The sequence below is a fragment of the Apus apus genome, chromosome 3 (genome assembly GCF_020740795.1).
Source record: "Apus apus isolate bApuApu2 chromosome 3, bApuApu2.pri.cur, whole genome shotgun sequence".
In the NCBI taxonomy this organism is placed as follows: Eukaryota; Metazoa; Chordata; class Aves; order Apodiformes; family Apodidae; genus Apus; species Apus apus.
In genome coordinates this window covers 43992345-44014786 of record NC_067284.1, presented here as the reverse complement: position 1 = coordinate 44014786, position 22442 = coordinate 43992345, and the positions used below count along the sequence as shown (strand labels likewise).

At 52.9% G+C, this 22442-nt stretch overlaps 1 protein-coding gene and 1 long non-coding RNA gene across 3 annotated transcripts; both read left to right on the top strand.

The window, feature by feature from the left end:
• The first annotated feature begins 605 nt into the window (after window positions 1–605).
• Window positions 606–4366, top strand: FOXA2 (forkhead box A2). Of its 2 annotated transcripts, XM_051614273.1 has the most exons (3): window positions 606–898; window positions 1767–1836; window positions 2440–4366. In XM_051614273.1, the coding sequence occupies exons 2-3, from the start codon at window positions 1768–1770 to the stop codon at window positions 3697–3699; spliced, it is 1329 nt and encodes a 442-aa protein (XP_051470233.1). In that variant the 5' UTR covers window positions 606–898; window position 1767; the 3' UTR covers window positions 3700–4366. The 2 variants fall into 2 exon arrangements, with proteins under 2 accessions (XP_051470233.1, XP_051470232.1); XM_051614272.1 differs by lacking the exon at window positions 606–898 and having other exon boundaries at window positions 1067–1836.
• Window positions 4367–6079: 1713 nt separating this feature from the next.
• On the top strand, window positions 6080–11636 carry LOC127382529 (uncharacterized). Its single transcript, XR_007888971.1, has 2 exons — window positions 6080–6278; window positions 7296–11636. It is a non-coding gene; the product is annotated as an uncharacterized LOC127382529 (long non-coding RNA).
• Window positions 11637–22442: the final 10806 nt, after the last annotated feature.

The window sequence follows — 22442 nt, the reverse complement described above, 5'->3', positions numbered from 1 at the left end:
TGGCTCCTGAGGGTGCTGGAGCTCGGGGGAAGGGTCCTGGGGGGAAGTTTAGGGACCATCCCAGAGACAGAGCCCCGCGAAGAGCTGAACCCCTCCTCTCGGTTGGCTTTGTATTAATATTTTAAAACTATCGCCAGCCTACGCCGATCGATGGGGTTTTTCCTTTTTTCCCCTCCAGTCTCGGAAGCAAAAAATATATCTAGATAGAGAAATAAATAAATATACAGACAAATAAAACCGGCGGCTTGTGGGGTTTTGTGAAGGTGGGGAGATACAGGTGGGGATCTATGAAACAGGGAAAACCAAACCCTTGGCGCGGAGGAGGCGGGAAGCGGTGGCGGGGCGGGGGGAGGGAGGTAGGCAGGCAGGGATGGTGCCGGGGAGAGAGACACAACCCCAGCCTGGGAGGTGTGTGGAGGTGGAGGGAAACCACCCCCCGCTCCCTCCTTCTCCGTCCACGTCCTCCAGCTGGACCCCGACGTGACCGATGGGGCGGGCGGCCGAGCGGGACAGGGGACGGGTTTAGAGCCGGCTGATTTTTTATCGTCTGTCTTCTCCTTCCGTCCTTCCTTCTTCTCCCTCCCCTCAGCCTCCCTCCCCACCCCCCCCCGCCTCCCGTCTACCCCCCCGTGCTGCTCTGGGGCGTTTCGGCGGCGCTGCCCCTACCGCGCCCACCGGGACCCCGCACCAGGGGAGTCCCCGGGCTGCTTCTCCCCCCGCCCCCCGCGCCCTGCCTTGTTTGTTTTAGTTACGAATTTGTTGTAGGTACCTGAGCCAGAGCCCGGGGAAGAGTCGGAACGGCGGCGGCCGGGCCCTGCCGATGGGGCAGAGCCGGGGGGCGGCCGGGTGGGGGGTGGCCTGAGCAGGGGACTCCGCCGAACATCCGCAGGGAAAAAAGGTGAGTAGGACTGGGGGCTGCTCACTGGCGGAGGGGGACACGATACTCAAGTCGCACCGAGGGTGCGAGGGGGGTGCACAGATTCCGTCGGGAGTGCGGGCGGCGGGAGACAGATCTCATCGGAGGTGTGGGAGGGGGCTGCCTCCCGTCGGGGGTGCGGGGTGGGGCACAGCTCCCGTTGGGATTGCAGGGGGTTAAACAGATGCCGTTGGAGCTGCCCGGGGCGGGGGGGGTCATGGTAATGGGCTCCCGCATGATCCCCCTGCCAATTCGAGGGGACGCCGAGTGCGGGAGGGTGGCTCCGGCTCCCCGGGACCCCCGCTTTGGGCGGCGGGGTGCGGATAGGTGCGCGGGGGGCCGCGGAGGAGCCGCTCTCGCCTAGGTGTGAGCTGATTATTCAAATGGGCAGCCGAGGACCTGGGGATTGGAGGCTCGCCCGGCCGCTCCGTGCTATATCACTCGGGCACCCACGTCACTGCAGCACTTGTCCTCCTCTTCCTCCTCCTCCTCTTCTTCCTCCCTCCTCCCTCCTCCTCCTCCTCCTCCTCCTCCGGCTCCTCCGTCGCCTCCGGGCGACTCTTCGCCGCGAAGCGCTGCGAAAACCCACCCAAGGAGCGGCAAAAAAAAAAAAAAAAACAACAAAAAACAACAAACCCAACCCCAGCCCCAGCACCGCTGGATCCCCCCCCCTGCCTCCCTCCCTCCCTCCTCTTCCTCCTCCTCTAGAGGCTCCGACGGAGGGGAGGGAGGGCTGGGGACTTTTTTTTTCTTTTTTCTTTTTTCTTTTTTTTTTTTTTTTTTGGGTTGCTCTCTGTCGTCGTTTTGTTGTGGCTGTTAAATTTTAAACTGCCATGCACTCCGCTTCCAGTATGCTGGGAGCGGTGAAAATGGAAGGCCATGAGCACACGGACTGGAGCAACTACTACGGGGAGCCCGAGGTAAGGAAAGGAGCCGTGGGGGGCTCTGCCTACCCCCCCACACCGGCCCCGGCAGGGGTCCCCCCGCCGTGCCAACCCGGGATAAGATTAACTTTGGCGTCGGATCCCGACTCGGGGGGCTGCCTGCTGACGGCAGGGTGAGGGCAGCGCGCGGGTGGAGGGTCCCGGTGGGGCGCGGGGCAGCGGTTCCCTATTTTTTTCCTTTTCTTCCCCACTGCCCCCGATATTTTTTTCGTCCGGGCAAGGATCTTCCTTCCCTTTCCTCCAACTCCTCTTTCCCGGACGGATCCGCCACTCCTGCTGCCTTCCCGTCCTTTCTTTAAATATATATATAGATATATATTTGTTTCTCATTAACGAGAAAAACAACCACCCCCACTCTCCCCCCCGCCCCAGGATTTAACCCTTCCCGCCCCGCGGGGCAGGGAGTCCTGGGGCTGCAGAGGCTCTCGCCGGCGGCGGTCCGGGCTGGGCTGGGGGGGCGGTCCCCCACCACTTCGAGGTCCCCCCGGGCTGCCCTAGTCCCCGACGGGGCTACCCACCACCTCTCCGTCCCCTTCCCCCCCCACACACCTCCCTCCTTTCTCTCACTTGCCCCTGCAGAGCTATTCCTCGGTGAGCAACATGAATGCAGGGCTGGGCATGAACAGCATGAACACGTACATGACCATGTCGGCCATGAGCACCACGGCCAACATGACGGCTGCCACTTCCATGAACATGTCCTATGCCAACACGGGCATGAGCCCCTCACTCACGGGCATGTCCCCAGGTGCGGGGGCCATGCCTGGCATGGGTTCGGCCGGCGTGGCAGGGATGGGTGCCCACCTCAGCCCCAGCATGAGCCCAATGGGGGGCCAAGCAGGCTCCATGAATGCCTTGGCCCCTTACACCAACATGAACTCCATGAGCCCCATCTACGGGCAATCCAACCTCAACCGCTCACGGGACCCCAAGACCTACCGGCGGAGCTACACACATGCCAAGCCACCCTATTCCTACATCTCCCTCATCACCATGGCCATCCAGCAGTCTCCCAACAAGATGCTGACCCTGAGCGAGATCTACCAGTGGATCATGGACCTCTTCCCCTTCTACCGCCAGAACCAGCAGCGCTGGCAGAACAGCATCCGCCACTCGCTCTCCTTCAACGACTGCTTCCTCAAGGTGCCCCGCTCCCCAGACAAGCCAGGAAAAGGCTCCTTCTGGACCCTGCACCCCGATTCAGGAAACATGTTTGAGAACGGCTGCTACCTGCGCCGCCAGAAGCGCTTCAAGTGCGAGAAGCAGTTGGCTGCCAAGGACAGCAGCGGGGCAGGCAGCGGGGCAGGCGGTGGGGGCAAGAAAGGACCCGGGCAGCCCTCCAGCCAGCCCCTGGGGGAAGGCAGCTCCTCGGGGGGCTCGGAGGGCTCAGCCAGTGCTGAGTCCCCGGCCAGCTCCTCGCCGTGCCAGGACCACAAGCGTGCCCTGGCTGACCTGAAGGGCAACCCTGGGCTGAGCCCCGGGGAGCCGGCGACCTCTCCGGGCCAGCACCTCCTGGCCCCCTCACATGCTGGCCTGCCCCACGACGCCCACCTCAAGCCCGAGCACCACTACGCCTTCAACCACCCCTTCTCCATCAACAACCTGATGTCCTCCACTGAGCAGCAGCACCACCACCCTCACCACCACCACCACCACCACAAAATGGACCTGAAGGCCTACGAGCAGGTGATGCACTACTCGGGCTACGCCTCACCCATGCCCGGCAGCCTGGCCATGGGGCCCGTAACGAACAAAAACGGCTTAGAGTCCTCCCCTTTAGCTGGAGAGACTTCTTACTACCAAGGTGTGTATTCCCGGCCCATCATGAACTCTTCCTAAAAGGGGCCAGAGGGGAAAATCCTCCCTGGTGAGTGGGTAAAACCCCACTGTGCCCCCCGTGCAGCTTCCCCAGCAAAGCGATGGACTATGAACGCTGTCGAGCACGGTACATATACATATATATATATATATCTATTTTTTTTTCCGTTGGCTCCAGATGTTTGCATCCGTTCAGAAAACAGCAGCTGTGTGTCTCAAAAGTGTCTCATCCAAGGGCAGGAGTGTTGGTGTCCCCCGACTCGTTCCTGGGGGGTCAGGGGGGCCAAGTGGAGTTGCGATTCCCTTGGTTTGCCTTGTTTTGGTGGGGAAGGGTGGGCTGGGGGTGAGGGAACCAGGGAGGTTCTGTTGGGCTTTTTTTTTCTTGTTGTTGTCGTTGTCGCCAGGAGGTATAAATATATCTATTTTTTTGTGTGTGGAAGTGATGGGGAAAAAACAAACAAACAAACAAATACAAGCAAAATGAACCCCTCCTTCGCTGTGAAAGCCATTCTAGGTTTGAACCCGAGGACCAAAAGTCTTGTAACGTTGTAAAAAGGGGGAAAAGGGGGGAGGGGGGTGGAGAAAAAGAACTACGGGGGAAAAAAAAAAAAAAAAGTCAGGATAGATCGTTGTAATTGAAACAAACGCTTGGTGTTACCGGGAGAGTAAACTATTTGGATCTGATTAATTTATCGTTTCTGTATGCTTTATTTATGGCTTATAAATGTGTATTCTGGTAGCGACTACCCAGATTTTCACAGAACTATATTAAAGTGTTATTGGCGGTTTTTTTCCCCTGCATCTCTGTTCCGCCGGGACTCCTTCGTTGCCCCAGCCCGGCCCGGCCCGGCCTGCCGGGACCTCTCCTCTCCGCGCCGGCCGGGGCCATCCCCGACGGTGCGGCTGTGCCGGCCCGCAGCTCCCCGCTGGTTTCCCGTGGATGCACAGCCAGCCCGGGTGGGCTGTGTGTATGTGTGTGTTTGGCTGGGGGGATTTAGGAGCAGAGAGGCGTCGGGGTCCCCCCGCAAAATCCGGGGATCTGGAGTGGGGAGCATCCGCAAAACCTCCGCACCGGACCCAGCCAGGCCGAGGGAACAAGCAATCAGTGTTAACTGGGGGGAAATTGGGGCTGCGGGGGGCAGCGTATTCCTGCCCTTCCCAGGACTGGGAACACCCCCATACCTCCGCGTGGGTATAAAACGGCGGCGAAAAAATTGAGAGCCTTCTAAATTTATTTTATTTTATTTTATTTTTTTTCCTTGTTTTAACACCTCCCGGTCGCTCCGAGCCTGACATTCTGGCCCCGAAGCCCTCGGACCTCCCCACCGACACCCCCGGGTAGCACAACGGGCCTTATTTTCCTTTCTTTCCACACAACACCTCCCCCCCCCCCTCCCTTCCACCCCCGAAAATATCCTGCCCGTTTTCCCAACCACTTGTTGTTTTTCCCATGCGTTTGCGGCCGTCATCGATGTTGCTTTGTGAAACAATGTTCAAATCCTCCTTAACATTTCGCATTGTCCGCTGGAAGAGAAAAATGAAAGAAGGGGAGAGGGAAGAAGGAGGCGAAAAAAACCCCAAACAACTCAAACAAAAAAAAAAAGAAACCCCAAAACCCTTTCCCCCCAAAAAAACCTCCAACAAAACCGCGATCCAGGCAGAAATCTGCCGGTCTCTATACGGCAAGGACACACACGTTGTGGAGCAAGGCATTGCAATGTGTTTCATTAGCACATAAAAGGCTCCTGCGGTGAAGGAGCACGGGCGCGGGGGTGCTGCCAGTTTGGGGAGGGGGCTGTGTCCCTCATCCCCCTCGCCCCCCATTCACCTCCCTCTTCCCCCGCGGCCGCTGCTTCGCTCTGCTTTAGCCCCGGCCCCGCCGCTCCGGCCACGCTGGGATGCCCCACTCCGGCAGCAGGTTCCCCCCCACTTCCAGCTTTATTTTTAATTTTCCTGAAACGCCAGGATGGAAATTTGAGGGAGAGAAGGGGGAGGAAAAAGGGAAAGAAACAAAAAAAACCAAAAAACAAAAAACCCAAAAAAATCTCCACGCCAGACGTTACTTCTTTCTCTTTACACATCACCCATCGGGCATTTTTCTCTCCCCGCACAACTCGCCCGCCCCCAGCCAAACTCCCGCCGGTTTAAGCAACCGTGATCTGTGAATAAACAAAGTCAGTAAACAGAAAAAAAAAAAAAGAAAGAAAAAAAAAAGAAAGAAAAAAAAAAAAAGGGGGGGGGGGGGGGAAAGGCGGGGGGGGTTTGTGTGTGTGTGTTTGAAATCTAGATCCAAATTCCAGGAGGGTAAACTTTCAACACCACGTCATACTTCAGCAAATTTACACAGATATTATATTGCGTCCCTTTCCTTCGCCCCCCTTTCTCCCCCCCCCCCCATCGCACCCCGCTCCTTTTGAGCCATTGTGCTTAACTGAATTTTATAAAGCTGATCGATATCTTGGTAAAATATTCATTTTTAAACTAGCGGGCAGCGAAATCTTTGCTTTGTGCTAAAGTCAACAAGTCGCCCGGTTCCAGCTCCAATAAATGCCGGGATGCTCCCGGGCTCCCGCAGAGCCGGGCTGGCTGCCGGGGCGCAGGTAGGTGCCACCCTCCTCTCCCTCTCCTCCTTCTCCTGCCCTTCGCATTCCCAACTTCCACCTCCTTTTCCAGCCTTCCTTCCCTCCCTCCTCCTCCTTAGAGCCGGCGAAAGAAGCGGCTGGGAGATTGGATTTGGGAGGGGGGGGTCTTGACCCCGCTGTCCCTCTCCCAGCCAACGAGTCGTTTTAGTAGGGAAAAGCGCGGTGCCGGGGAGGGAGGGAAGAAAAGAGGGGTTATTTTGGGGGACTGGGGGGTCGCCCGGGCAGGAGCGGGGTGCGGCCGGGGCCGGGCGGGTTCGGAGCCCCTTTTCTGCCCGTTTCGGCCCCAAAACCCTTTGGCGAGGGCGCTAATCGTTGTGGCTCGGTAAGAGAGTGGGAGATAGAAGGGGACGTCCCTCTTCTCCTTGTTTTTTTACTTTTTATTATTTTTATTTTTGTCTTTTATTCCCCCCTTCCTCTCTCCCCTTCCCCCCCTGGCCCCTCCGCCTCTGTTGTCTCCCCCGCCCCCCGGCTCCGTGTCACTCTTTTGTTCCCGGCTAGGAGCAACCACGCCGTGTCCCTCCCCGCGGAGAGACATTTCTCCCGTGGCCGTGACACTGCAGGGAAAGCTGCCGGTGCCGCTGCCCCTACCGACGGGCAGGGCAGGGCCTGAGCCGGCAGGACCGGCCCCGTCGCCTGTACCCGCGTGGGCAAAACAATTGGGGGGGGGAAAGAGACAGGAGGAAAATAATAGGGGATGGGGAAGTAGGGGAAAAAATGGGGTGGGGAGGGAGGAAGTACGGGAGAAAACAGGAGGGAGAATAATAGGAACGGGAATTAGGGGGAAAACCCGAGGAAAATAGGAGTAGAGGAAGAGGAAAGTATAGGTGAAAGTAATAGAGAGGGAGGAAAATAAGGAGGAAAATAGGGAGGGGAAATTTAGCAGGGGGAATAGTGTAGGGGCAAAAAACTGGGGAAAATACGGGGGGAAAAATAGGGGGCAAAATACTTTTTCCGCCCCTATTTTTCTCTGTATAGGGGGAAATGAGAGTTTCGGCTGTGAGGGCATCCCTTCCGGGGCTGTCTCGCTCTGACCGCCATCTCCGGGCACGGACACGAGTGGCATCGCCCACGCAGGCAAGGACCGGGGTGACAGTCCCCGGGATGCGGAGGGGAAACCCGGGGAGGAAACATGGAAACATGCCCCCCTGGGTACTTGTGCTTGCTCTGGCCACAAGCTCGGAGCGGGGTGTCCAAGCCCGGGCAAGAGGGGACAGGAGCGGAGTTGTGCGTGTGTCCCCGTCCCCGAGTTGCTGTGGCACGTTCAGTATCCCCGGCAAAGAGGGGAAGGCTCAGGGCGGTTATTGTGCTCTCAATAATTAATAACAACCCCCCGCCCCGCTCATAATGCAGCTCGGAGAGTTCTCCAATTACTTCTCATTAAACGCCCGTCGCCCGCGAGTGGGGCGCAGCATCCCGCAGCATCCCTCCTTGGGGGTCTCGCGCTGTTCTCGGCCACAAAAATTCGGGACAGACCGGTTCAGCCCCTTGTCCCTGACCATCTATGTCCCCCGCTCCCGGCATTCGCAGGGACCGGTGCACCGGGAGCGGAGGACACGGGACATGTCATTTCTGACCATGATCCTTGATATTTTTTATCCCTATTCCTGCATCTGAGCATCCCCAGCTTCCCCAACCCCCCCTGTCCCACCCCCGCCCCCCAGTCGAGTTCTCTCTGTTCCGTTCCGGCCGTTAATTCCCCCCAATACAGCTTTATTTTTCGAAGTGGGGGATACACCGAGTGGCATCCTGTGTCGCCGTCTGGCTTTTGTGAAGTGTAGGCAGAGGAGATGACGACCTGAGCCCCCAAATCAGCCCGATCCAGCCGGTTTTAATTATAGTTATATTATTTTCCCCCTAACTTCTCATCCGCAGGGAGCAAAAGGCACTTTTGTTTGTTTGTTGTTTGGGGTTTTTTTTTAATTGTTCGGGCGCCTAATAACATGCAACAATGGCTCAAAAGCCGTCAAACCCCCAAGGAGATGGGCAAGTTTTTGGGCACCCGACGCCCCCTCCCCTCTCCCCAGTCTTATTCCCCTCTCTTGGGGATCGGCCGTGCAGGCAGCAATCGGGCCCTGCCTGCCCTGCCTGCGCCCGCCGGCAGCATCGCGGGGGAAAAAAGCGCATTCATTGATGATCTTAAACAACAACAACAACAACAACAACAAAACCAATAAAAAACAACCCAAAACCAAAACACCAACTAACAACAAACCGGACAGCTCGGGGGTGAGATGAGTCTAATTATTGCTGGTTCTAAAAAGAGCTGGAACACCCAAGTAGGGCTTAACTCGTCTCCTGGGAAACTGATGGAGACCTATTTTACAAGCTGTAATTCTGCTTTAGACTATTGCAGGCTAAAGGCAGTTGACACTATCCTCTTTCTTCTAGAAATAGTCCTAATCCTGTATTTCGGCCCGGTAAAGTCCACTTTCTGCTCCGCACTTAGATTAATCCCGAAACCACATAAAACCAGGTAGGGAAGAGGATGGAAAAGGAGAGGAGCGGGGGAGAAGATACGTATATATGTATGTTTGTGTGTATATATATATATATATATATATAAATAAATATAAAATTAATTCAAAGTTTGTCACCTCTGCCCTGCCCAACCTTTAAAAGAGGCAATATTAAAGGGTGATGCGGAGTTTGGCGGCTACTTATTTAAGGGACAACCTCGTCACCAGCCGAGCTAAATTTGGGGCTTTGGAACAGGCAGGGACGGGGAGGAGAGTCCGGGATTATTTTGTCTCTCCGGTAGTTTTTCAGGCTCTCACGACGGCGAGCGAAACATTTATCCTTTGCCGACGGAGCCGGGTGGCAGGAAGCTGCCGGGAGAGAGGTGAATTTGGTAGGGAGTTATTTTTATGGGGAAAAACATAAAGCAAAATAAAAATAAAATAATAATAATAACAATAATAATTAAACAAACACAACAAAGGGAAAAAAAGGGGGGGAAAAGGGAAAAAAAGAAAAAGAAAAAACGGGAAAAAAGGAAAAAAACCCAAACCCAAGCCCTGCCGGGCACTGTAATAACGGTTTTTTTTTTTGGTTGGTTGGTTGTTTTTTCTTCTCCACAATTATTCTTTGAGGAACATTTGTGTCCCCGAGGAGGTCGCGCTGTTTCAGAGGCACAGGGTCTGTGGGGCATCCCTATAAACAAGGCGTTTTTTTGAGGGCTTATTTGAGGTCGGAGGGGCTTGACCCGCCGTCCTGCCGTGTAGCTGAGCAGGACGGGCACGGGGGACACGGCTGTGGCCCACCCCGCCAGGGCTGGGCACGGGGGTGATGCCCGGGAAGAGCCGGGGTGTGAACATCGGGCCCTGGAGCACGGGAAAAGGCGCAGGGAGGCCGGGATGTTGTTTTGGGTGGGTGAGAGATGGAGAGATGGAGGGATGGATCAATGGAGGGGGTGATGGAGAGATGGAGGGATGGAGAAACGGATGCAGGGATCGATGGAGGGATGGATGCAGGGATCGATGTAGAGATTGGTGGACGGATGGATAGATGGACAGAGGAAGAGATGGATGAATGGATGGATGGATGGGTGGATGGATGGAAGGAAGGATGGAGGGACGGACAGCGGTTTGTTGAGCCACCACTGCCCGCCGGGCCCTGCCCCCCGGCCGTGAGGAGAGCAGAGGCACAGGCAGCGCTAACGAAAAGGGCCTGCAGCGGCCCGGGAAACCGGAGGGGAGGCTCGGGGCTGGGCTACCGGCGGGGCAGCGGCTCGGGGGGGCAGAGGGGGGGCCGGGGGCGGCGGCACCGCCGTCCCGTTATGTTTGCAGGTGCAGCCGGGTGTGAAATTGCATGTAGGGGAAAAAAAAAAAAGAAAGAAGAAGAAGAAGAAGCAGCTTTTAAAAACGCAAATGAGGCCGAGGCGGCTCCTCGGGGGAGCGTGTGTGTGGGGGGGTGTCTCCCACCCCTCCCCAAAGGGGGGTTTCGTTTGCACAGGCGTGTGCGGGGCCGTGGAAGAGCTGGTGCGGGATGGGGGGCAGCGGCAGCCTTCGCCCCTCCTGGCCACGGCTCCATGCCTTCCCTCTTCTGTTCCTCTTCTTTTATTTCCTGTCTTCCCTTTCCTTTTATTTCTTCCTTTCTTTCCCTTTCTTTCCTCTTTTTAAATTTTTTCCAGTTTATTTCTTTTTCCCTTTCCCTTTTCCTTCTTTTCCCTTTTCTTTAATTATTTTCTTTAATTTTCTTTTAATTTATTTCCCGTTTTTCTCTGTTTCTTTCCCTTTCCTTTTTACCCTCTTTCCTTTTTACCCCTCCATTCTTTCTCTGCCTCCCTTTCTTTCATTTTTTTTTTCATTTTCCCCCTTTCTTTTCCCCCCCATTCTTTCCCTTTTTCTCTTTTCCCTTTCCCTTTCCTCCTTTTCTTTTACTTTTTCTTATTCTTTCCCTTTCCCCCCCTTTATTTCCTTTTGTCCCTTTTCACCCCATTCTTTCCCCTTTTTCAATTTTCTTTAATTTTCTCCTCTTTCTTTCCTTTTACCCATTGCTCCCTTTCCCCCATTCTTTCTTTTTTTTTCGTATTTTTTGGCCTTTTCCAGTTTCTTTCCCTTTCACCCCATTCTTTTTTTTTTTTTTTTCCAGTTGCTTTTTCTTTCTCCTCTTGATTTCCATTTTTCCACTTTCTTTCACTTCCCCCCTTTCATCTTTTTTCCTTTTCTTTCCACGCCCTCCTTTTTATTTTCCCTTTTTCTTTCCCAGTTTTCCCTTTCTTTCTCTTCCCCCCGAGACTCCCATAGCTCACCTCCTCTCAGCCCCCATTCCTCCCTCTCCACCCTCCCCACTTCCTCCAGAGCTCCTTTCCAGGGCAGAGGGGCTGTTTCCCCAGGGGAAGCACAGAGCAGCTGGGGGAGGCTGTGGATAGCCCCGCTGCCACGGGCATGGGCACCGGGTGAGGACACAGCAGCAGGACACTCCTGCTGCTCCTCACCTGCCAGTGGCTGGGTTTTTTATAAACTACGGGGGCTTTCTACAGGTTTTTGATTCCCACAAGCAGTAAAAAGAACAAATCTCATCTCTCCACGGCTGGAAAACAGCTGCCGGGCGCCCACAGCAGGGAGGGGTGTAAATTTGCTGATTTTACTTCCTCCCCGTCCCCCGGTGCCAAAGGCGTCATTGCCGGAGGATTTTGGAGACCTTGAAATGCTGCCTGCCCTCGACAGCAAAGCTGCCTGCACTTGCCCTTCCCTTCGCCCACCTTTATTTATTTTAATAATGGCACAAGGAATAGGCGCTGGAGGGAGTGGGGGACAATTCGGGGGCTGTGTACTGCTGCCATGGATGTGTTCCCAATAAAGCCACAGGTCCCCATCTCCTCTTTATGTCTGTACTTGCGTGCGATACTTGGGTGGTGATCCAGGAATTCCTGGCGGGAGTGGGGAGAAGATTTATCCTGGCCTGAAGGAAGCTGAAGAAAGGGTTTTGCCAGGATGGATCCTTCCGGGCTTCAAGAAGAAAGACCAAAATTGTGACAGCACCTCGAGGAGGTTGAGGGAATGAATCTGCGTAGATTTTTGAGGGGTGCACATTAATGCCACACTAAGAGGGACCTCAGGAAGGGCTTTGGGGAGGAGGACAAACTCCAACAGCCAAAAATACCCCCCGAAGTGATTATTAAACCCCATTTTATTGGCAAGAGGTTTGTAGCTTTGCTGCCCTGCATGGAGCCATGCATTGCCCCTGAGCTGATGGCCAGGGAGATGGGGGGGTCAAAGCCACCAGCTCTGGGAGAGGAGGGAGGCAGTGGGGTGATGGGGCAGAAGGTGAAGCTCATTTCAAAAGGGGCTGCCAGGACTTTCTGTCACCCCTGGGTCCAATCGGGGACATCATGAGCAAACTAATAAAATAGCTGCAGATGTTAAGCCGGCAGCAGAGCATGTTTCTCAGCAGCATCCTGACAAACTCTGGTTTGAAAAGTCATCAGCTCGCTCCTGGTTTGCTCTTTGTTTCATCCCCTTCCCAACCTCTTCCCCCGTCTCTTCCTTCCTGTCCAGATTTTAAGATAGAGAAGAAGGAAAAAAATCTGGAAAGGGTCTTCTGGGTAAAGAAAGGCAAAAATCAGATGCCTGACCCAGGGAAATGCCCACATCCAGTCTCTCAGTGCTCCTGCAAAAGTCAGGAGACATGTAGAGACCCTCCAAGAAACAAAACCAAGGGGAGGCAGGTGCTTTCCTGCCCATTGGGGGCTGCCTCATGCTTTCCCCTGGCACCAGAATGCTGGGAGGGGAGATACATCCACCAGGGCAACAGGCACGACCATAGAAATAAGAACCCTCAATGCTCAGGAGGGAGTTGTGTCCACTCAAGTGCCTCTTAACCTTTTCTATATCCTGTTACTAAAGGGAAAAAAACCCCAAAACCAAAACACAACAATAACCACATGAGGAGTTTCTGTCTCTTCACCTGACCATAAAGGACAAAAAAAAAAAACACACACACACAAAAAAACCCACCATAAGAAGAGAGGATGTTATTACCCAGCTTGTGTCAGGATCCATGAAACCAGATGAGCTTTGTCATAGCAAAAAGCCAAGTGCCAACTGGGTCCTGGGAGGAGGAGGAGAAGGGGCAGGTGGAGGGAGAAGGCACCCAAACTGCAGGGATGAGCCCTTGCTCTGGGCTCTCCAGGGTTATAGCATTGCAGGGGCAGGATTTTTAGCTGCTCTTAACCAAGGAGCTGCTGGTTTCACTAGGGTGCTGAGGCTGCTTGAGCAACATATGTGCATTTTTTAAAAATTGGGGGCATTTGCTTTGTGTGCACTGCATCCTTTGCCACCCACCCCAGAAGTGTTATGCCCCTATGCACATTTAACCCAATTTAGTAAATCTGATCCCCCAGCTGATGGCAATACTGCTCATTCAGGTGAAACTGGGGATATTTTGAATCAGGAATGAGCTATGGTGAGGAAAGGATGAGCTGGGTGTGTAAGTTGCCAGTGCCATGGGATGCCACCTCTGTCTGCAGGCAAGGCCAGGAGGAATGGACAAGGGGTGGGATGTGGTGGGATTTGGGATTTGGAATGCAGCAGGGTTTAGGATGGAGGATCAGTTGAGATGTGGGAGGGTTTGGGATGTGGAAGGATTTCAGATGCAGGAAGATACAGGATGCAGCAGGGCTTGGAGTGCCAAAATGCTCCGGGGTTTCAGGGCTTCCTGCAGGGTGAGGGGTCTGTCCCTGCTCTATCACCTCTGTCACCTTCCTTCTTATCTGCTCCATCCCACAAAGGGCCCCCAAGCATGTGCAGGCTCTGCCCAGAGGTCCAGCCTGCAGTAGGGACACTCCAGGGCTCTGCTGGCCGGGGAACTGGGTCTGTGCTGGAGCAGGGAGCACAGAGAGAGCCGGCATATTTTTCCTGAGTTACTTATTAACCACTGTTCATTTGACAGGATCAATATTTCAAGCGAGGGAGTAAACACTTAAGAAGCAGCACTCTTCTTTGCTCTCTTTTCCTTTGCAAAATGATTTATTTTCTCAAATGCATCTGCCTGGAGAGGAGGCAGCTTCAGGAGCCCAGTGCTGTTATCTGCAGGATATGCAAAGCACATTTATTTCGTCTTTTATCTCTCATATTGCATGTTGATCCCATACATATAGATTGATTTTGTTCAGGTAGATAATGAAAAGTCAAGTGGAAAATTTACACAAAGGCACTCAGGATCTCGACTTTCTATTGGTATATAAATTGGTTTATTACTCCATTCCCTTAAACAGGGACTTTCACACTGGGGAACACTTTAAAATATATCATGTTTAAACACAAAACCATTTACCTTTCATGTGTTTTTTTTCCGTCAGTAATTTCCTCGCCACTTTTGTTAATTACCAAAGATATTTGTGTTTAAACAAGCGCTCCCTCCTTCTCCAACCTTCCAGCAATCCATCTTCCCCCCTCTCCTTCCCGAAAAGTCCTAACAGGAGATTTCCACGCTGTCGGCTGTGCCCGCCATGCCGCCATGGCAAGCACAGGGGCTGACAATACCACGGGAGCTTTTATTAATTCCCTGTAAGCAGCTTTCATTTCACCACCCTCAAATAGAGGGCATAGTACGTGAGAGCACAGCTTGAAACAAAAAAAAAAAACCCAAACCAACCTCCCCCCCAAATAAAACCTAGAGGAAACATTATTAATAAACATCTTCTGGACATTTGGTGGCTGGTGTAGGCTGCTCCAGCTTAAAGCAATTAATTCAGGATACTGACATAAACTCTCCAGCTCTTTGACAGCTTGGAGCTGAAATAAAAATGCTAGTTCTCCAGGGAAAAGGAGAGGATAGTTGGCTCTTTTCTGGACTGTTTGCTTATAGGCCCAGAGAGCAATCTTCCTCGCGGAATGAAATGCAAGGACACAAACAATGTACCAGGAGGAGAATAGGAGATGGGAATGAACAGTTTGAACTATTTGCTCAGCAGAAGGGCAGCCACAATGCTCGGCCAATGGCTTTCCCATGCATCAACCCTGCTTCTTAGCCCCTTTTGTTGTTCAGCCTCTTCCTCCAGCCAGATAAGAGAGCAGCTGCGGTGCGGGGGCTGAGCCAGGCCTTCCCTCAGCCACCCCAATCCTGCCTCACCTGCACTGGATTCCCCCGAGTCACTCTTTCCACTTGATGGGTGCTGAGTTTTCCTCCAGGGCCACCTGGCAGCCAATGCTCATGGCAATTAATCCTTTGGAGCTTGTTTTTCCTGCTTTGGGAATGGCTGGGAAGCCCTTCCTGGGCACACACTCTTGTCACTGTCCCTCCTTGTCCTCTGCCCAGCTCTCCCTTCTCCTGCTGAGTCCCACTGGGATGCCTGGCTGGGAGAGAACCCAAGCCAGGTGTTTCCTTCCTACACACCCATGCAAGAGCATCCTTGTTGGGACCAAGCAGCCAAACTGCAAGCCTGCCACCCTCCACTGGATGAAGGACGTTGCCATCACCAGCCATAGCTGCAACCCACCACATTTCCTATTTCTACAGTGTACCAGGAGCCTGGAGGGTTTTATTGGTTTAAGCACACACTGTCCTTGCCATGGGATCTATCATGTTGAGCCACATGCAAGGCTTGATGGCAACATCCTGGCAAGGGCAGGTCCTGCTGCATGCAGGATGGCACCTCCACTCACCTTCCCTCCCCAGAAACCGCCCTTTCTCCTCTAATCCCCTCAGGCCACCCTTGGTTTGCTTTCCCAATGTAATTAAAAATAACTGGGGAGTAAGGAGGGCATAGGCTGGCCATGCTGCTGAGCTGAGCACTGCTGCCCACTGGGTCCTGTTGCTGTTTTTACTCTTGGTCCAATCTTGGGGCTGTTGGTTTTGGGAGCTGGGGATACACCACCTGCTTCCCTTGTGAGAAGGTTTATTGAGCTTGAAAGGGTTTTACAAGGTGAAAAGGCAAGAGGAGGAGTAAAGCAAATGCCTGCCTGAGCTCACGTTCAGCCTCCACAACCCCAGAGCACACCTGCAGGAAACCCTGCACTCAAACCCCCTTGCAAAAATGCCATGAACCAACAGGGTTGTTGTTGTTGGGTTTTTCCTCCCCCTCCCTTTTCTCCCTTCTTCCCTGGTGGGTGGTCAGGAGGATGGTCTGAAAAGCAGGAGGGCTCCTATTGTCTCAGTGCTGCCTTCCCAACTGACCCCATGTGTCCCCAGTCACCAAGCACCTGGCCTGGCCTGGCCCCTGTGCTTGGGGATGCTGTCTTGGTGGCATAAACCCATGGCAAGCAGAGGACAGCTCTAGCCAGGTGAGCACACAAGAAAATAGATTTGTATGGGTTCCCAGCAGCTGAATTTTTATGCCCAAGTGGTATCTTCTCACCCCTGGCTGTTGGGGTACCCTGTTTAATTTAATAGTATTATTACATGGAATATCTCAAGTTGGAGGGGACCCATAAGGCTCATTCAATCAGCTTTCCATTTTGAAGGCACTAACCTAAAGACAGACTGATGCTGGTGCCCATTTTAGGCTCTGCCGTGTCACCCCCAGCCCAGGCATCACTCCCAGCTGCTGTGGAGCAGTCCCCTAAACCACAACAATTCATCCCAAAGCCAGCCCAATCCAAAGGGTGAGGAACAAGCCCAGGGGCTTGGCTGGAGCAACCCTACCAACAACCATGGCAGAACACCTCAGCTGGCATCTTGCTCACCTTGGGGCATAGACCTGCTCCAGGCCCAGATGGGTTAATTAATGAGACAGTAAAGAGGCAGAATGACACCTCCCGGTGCCCCTTATGGGGCTAATTTCCAAACTGCTCCACCACAGACAAAGAGAAAGCCCAGCTCCTGCAGAGTCATTCGTGCTTGTGTTCCTGGTGAATGAATTTAGGGGAGCAAATATAGTTATGCAGAATTTAAATTAAAGTTGACACTAATGTAAATACAGCAATGCAACTGCATGTTTAAGAAATATGATGAGGCTACAGTTTTAATCAGGGCCTTTTAACTCAGGTGGCATTTTAAATCCTTGCCATTTAAATTGGATAAAACCCATAAGATGGGAGAAGGAGAGTCGGAGGGAAAGTCTGCAGGATGGGAAGTGGAGAGCTCTGCCCCAGCCCCTTCCTGGGGGATGCCCTAGGGGCAGGAGAGGTCCCTGGGCTTGAGGAACAGTCATAGAGGGGATATACATCACTGGGGAGTGACTAGAAATCCTGTACTCCTCTCAGGAGACCTCCTCACCAAGCAAGGGGTGAGGAGAGCATCCCCATGGAGACTTCCCAATGTGGCTAGAGACTGCTCAGAGACTCAACAGTTCTCCAACCCCTCTACCTCCCTTGTATTGACATGTTGTGGAAGCAGAGACACTTCTCAAATCCAGCTCATCCAAAATATGACACAAACTCATCAATCAACCCCCAGAGCACCTCCAAGTGCAGCCAAAGCTTGGCTCCCCCTCCTGCTGGTGCAGCACAAACTCTTGGGTGGGGGTATCTGTTGATGCCTGCCAAATTTCCCCCTGCTGCTTAAGAAGGTTCTGCTTCCACCCTAAATCACAGACTTGGATCTTTTTTGGGGAGAAAAAAAAATAAAAATAAAGAAAAAAAAAGGAAGAGTTGAGCCTGCCTCACCTACTTCAAAGCAGGGTGATCCTGAACAGGATTGTGATAACAATGGGCATGGGCTGCTCCGCGGCAGGAGCTCTGTAACCTGCCAAGGCCCCAGTCCTTGCTGTTAGTTACTGGAACAATGGATTTGGCAACTGAATTCCTCTTTTTTTTTTTTTTTTTTTTTAATCCTTTTTTTTTTTTCTTTTTTTTTTTTCCTTTTTTTTTCCAAAGGAACAGAATGGCTCTGGCAGGGACCTGCTGCCAGCACAGCTCTGCTGCCCGTTCCTCTGCCACCTGATAAGGTGCCTTGGTGAAAGGCACTATCCCCAGCACCACCATCTAAGGGGTGCCAGGGCTGGCTTGCTCCTGGCTGGCTGCTGGCACCTGTCCCTGTCCCCCACGGACCCTTCACCTGGGGCTGGGGACTGGCTGCTTTCCTTGGGTATTCCTGTCTTGGAGGGCTTGTCCCTGGGTTGCAGGTGGCCCCCACCAATATGATGCTGGGGAGAAGGAAGCTGTGATGGAGAGGAGGTGCTGGGGTAATGTGAGATTCCTGTCCAGCCATCCCACCCAACCTGGTCATGGATGGTGCTAGGACAGGGCTGGAGCAGTCATGGATTTCTTCACCTCCACACGGATTCCCCAGGGAGCCTGCCTGGGGTCAGTGGTGGAGAAGACAGGAGAAATCAGCCTTGTCAGGTATGGACTCAAGTTGTGCCAGGGGGGTTTATATTAGATATTAGGAGAAATTTATTCGCTGAAAAGGTGATTAAACACTGGAACAGGCTACCCAGAGAGGTGGCTGAATTGCCATCCCTGGAGGTGTTTAAAAGCCATGTAGATGTGGTGCTGTGGGACCTGGTTTAGCACTGGACTCAGTAGCGTTGAGTTAATGGTTGGACTTGATGATCTTAGAGGTCTTTTCCAGCCAGAAGGATTCTGTGATTCTGTGATTTTCCATTATTTTTCCAGAGGTGTTGGTGTTAACTGAAGATGCTTCATGTGGCAGTTACACAAGATGAGCTGGCCAGCCAAGAGCAGTGGCCTGTGGTATGTGTCCATGTGCACACAGGTCAATTAAGCTTCATCCTCCTCTTCCCTCGAAATTGAAGCCTATAGCTTGGAATAGGAAGCAGCCATGGCTGAGCTGTCTCAGAGCTCCACATCACCCAGCCCTTTGGGGCTGGTGGCTACAGGTACCAGCCATTCCCCAAGAGTCCAACAAATCCCCCTCACAAAATGCAAAAAATTCAAGTTTATGTCTGAATTGAGGGACTTCTGCTCCAATACAACAACAATAATAATGATATTGATAATGATGATGATGATAATAATAGCAATATAATAGTAGTCATAATAATAATAGCAACAATAATGAAAATTTTTATTATTTTATTATTATTATTATTATTATTATTATTAATATTATTATTATTAATCTAGATTTTGGGGGAAAATAAGTCTTTTTCTTGGGATTTTTGTAGCTCCTACATTTAATTACTGGCTGCTTCTAGGCATCTGGAGACCATGTGGTTTGTGTGAAGTTTAGGTACCCTGTACCTGGCCAGAGGTGTAGGGGAAATAACCAGGGGAGTCAGGAGGAGTCACATAACTCCTTCCGTGCATTTCTGGGAATACCCAGCCCTGCATGAGATTGGGCTCGAGTTATTACAGGCAGGTCCTGATGCCTTCCCCAAGGCACCTCAGCCCCCAGCCCTGCTGAAATCTGCCTCCAGCAGAGCCCTCCAAAGGATTTCATATCCCTCTAGCTGTCCTAATCCCCTGGTGTGACTCAGTGCTGTTAACATGCCTGCAAGAGTAATAAAAAGTGTTATAATGCCATTAATTTTCCCCTCCTAGATACCCTTGCTGCCCTGCTATGGAAAAAAGAGAGATTTCGAGTGTCCAATTCAAGGGAAAAACATCCAGAAGGATTCAAAGGAGGGGGGAAAATCGCCCCAAAAAGGAGGTGAAAAATCTGGGGAGCATCTCACATTCTCCTGCTCTTCTGGGAAGGAGGAGGGGTCCTGGGCAGGGGTATTTTAGCCTGTGGCCATCCCCCAACCTCTTGCCTGTGCACGGATGCCTATGTCCACAAACCCCCCCCTCCTGAAGGACTTAACGAGCTTGCAGAGGGCCATTGTCTTGCCAAATCTGATTGAAACCGGCCAAGGAGTTCAAGGGTTGGGAGGGGAGGGACACACAGACAAGGCGACACCAGAGACCCTGTCTGGGTGGAAATAAAAATAAATGGGGCTCTTAGGTAGGCGTGAGCCGCCAAGACCTTTGGAGCGGTGATAATTGATGCTGAAGAGCACCCGGGCAGCCCTGACACACCATTCTTTAGTGTTTAATTCCTGGGGGGAAGGAGGAAGCAGGGAAGTGGATGAAGATGCAGAGAAGCTGATGAAGAAGCGGAGAAGTTGATGTGATCTGCCCTGATTTTGCTGTCTCAGTCTGCCTGGGCAGAGTCAGGGAGCTGGGGAAACAGGAAAGAGGTAGTGGAGTGATTTTATTTGCAGAGCTGATTTTGTCCCTGCTGGGTTTTTTTTCCAGCTTTTAGGGAGAATTGCTTCCATTGGATGGGCCCCTGGGAAAAAACTGGACAGCCCTTGTGGAAGACCGGGGCAAAGTCCCAGTTGCTCAAAACATTTTGGGCCTGCCTTGGACCTTGCCTGATGCCTTTTGAAGGGGGAATGCAAAGGGAAGGGCAGCACCCTCACCCACAAATTGCTTCTGGTGTAAAAGATAGGAAGCGTCTGGGCCAGAAGACCCCACACTGGCTGGCTGGGATTTAATTTTTTTGGTTTGGTTGTTGGTTTGTTGTTGTTGTTGTTTTGGTTTTTTTTACATTATGAAATAATTTGGAATATTTTTTTCCATGAGTGTGGTGCATTCAGAACTCTAAAACCACCTTCAGCTCAGCAAGGCCAACAAAGATAAGAAGTGGGGTGGAAGTTGGCCGAAATGAACAGCTGCATCTGCCACACAATGCCCCGGTTGCCACCAGAGGTGACCGGGGAATGGCACTGGCAAACTATGCTGGCAATGTTTAACAAACCATCCGTCTTCTACCTGGGCCTACTCAACAGAAACCTTTGTTTGAACCATGGGCCTATCCAGTCACGCCACTGTCTGCTTATCAGGAAGATTAATCTCCTGGGTATCACTGTATTAATTTTAAAACCAGCTTTTATTAGTCTGAGCTCTCTGCTGGGGCGGCGGGAGGCTGAGGTGGAGCAGGGCTCTGTGTTTGCCAACAGGATTCATCCCCCTTACCTGCACCCATGCTAAAACGCAAAGGAATCCTCACTGCCTCCTGCTCCGGGGATGCTCCCGATCTCCTAGTCTGTTTTTTGGGAGGAGGCTGCATGGCCTCACCCTGCCTCACCCCTGGGACCTTCCCGGTGCATCTCTGATGGGTACCCCTGCTGCATGGAGGGACATGAGGGGGGGGCAGCTGGGACAAGGCGGCTGTCAGGAAGGAATTTGGGCCCCAGATTCCTGGCGGAGCTGCTGTGCACACATGCCTTATCTCGCCTGGCCTGTTTGCGCAGCAGGGAGCTGGCTGCCCCTGCGGGGGTGGGGGGGGACACAGACAGCACCCACACCCGTCCCCCACCTCCAGTCCCCTACATCCCAAGGGGGTTCTCAGCCTATTTTGCTTGCTTTTTAGTGCCGTGTTGGTGTCTCCTAGTGCTTAAACACCCTTAGTGGACCTGTTCACGTGACTTGCAAGTGTTCCAGAACGTCACTCATACCTCTGGCCATATCTTGTGGCACTGAGATTCTCCCAAGCACTGTGTTATGTCCAAACCAGTACCTGACCGGTGTATTTGCACCACCCAGTTCCCATGATAGAGGGGTGGCAGACTGCAAGCATCACCTGGAGATGCCCCAGCATCCGCACACCAGCCCCGCATCCACTTCAGCTTGTGAAATGTCCCCTTGGAAAGGCTACTGCCAGGAGAAGCTGGTACTACACGTAGAGGTGACTGATGCCTGCTTAGGTTCCCTAAAAATGAACCAAGCCCTTTCTTCTCAAGCCCAGTGGAGTGAAAGTGAGGGGATACAAGGTACCTGGAAGCCCCAGTAGGTAGTTTGGGACCAGCTCTGGGTGACGTAGGATGGAGGGGACATCTCTGTAGCAGGACATGTGGGACAACCTGACACTAGACCAGGTTGCTCCAACTTCCATCAACCCTGGCCTTGAACCCTCCCAAGGATGGGGCAGCCACAGCTTTTCTGGGCAACCTGGGCCAGTGTCTCACCACCCCCACAGCAAAGGATTTCTTCCTCAGATCTCATTTCAATCTCCCCTTCTCAGCCTGAAACTGTTCCCCCTCATTCCATCACTTCATGCCCTTGTCAAAAGTCCCTGCCCGGCTCTTCTGTAGCCCCTTCAGGTACTGGAAGGTGCTCTAAGCTCTCCCCAGAGCCTCCTTTTCTCCATGTCCTTATTAATAACAGAAGACAGGCAAAGCAAACATGCCTGACCTACTGGGATGGACCTGCTGGGCACTCATCTGAGCCCCTGGCTCCTTCTGGCCTGCCCTCCCACAGGGGCAAAGATGCTTCTCCTCCCCGTTAATTGAGCTGGAGGGTGCCCAGGACTCCCCAGCACACGGGGCTGTGGCGACTGCTGCCCAGCCACCCCTGCCCTCTTCCAGCCACCCCTGTAATTGCATATTTACCCACCGGAGCCTCTCATTATCTCATTATCACGAGAGGTTAACTGAATGGCTGCGGGTCACCGAGAAGGTCACCCACAATGCTTGGAAGGGTTCACATTCATTTGTTGGGCTCGGCATCATTTTGGGAATGATCCTGAGGATGCTGTGGAGCATCCCTTCTCTTTGCACCTTAGGCTCGAGGGAAATAACTGTGCATTCATGGCAAACAGTCACACTTGATCTTCATGAAGCAGGTTTTTCAAGCCTCTGGGCAAAAACGAAGCTGCTAATAGAGGTGACATGGCTTTTCCCTGCAACATGCCATGGCACTGCTGCCAGCTCTGCCTGCAGCTGGCTCCCTGGGTGTTTGTATCCCCCTCAGAAATTATCCACCCTCACAAAGAAATGCAGGGGCTAATAAG

Excerpts from the sequence above, each read along its gene's own strand:
- FOXA2 (XM_051614272.1), top strand. The coding sequence starts at position 1,750 with ATGCACTCCGCTTCCAGTATGCTGGGAGCGGTGAAAATGGAAGGCCAT. Across the intron at positions 1,837-2,439 it reads ACTACTACGGGGAGCCCGAG|AGCTATTCCTCGGTGAGCAA; the intron begins GTAAGGAAAGGA and ends TTGCCCCTGCAG.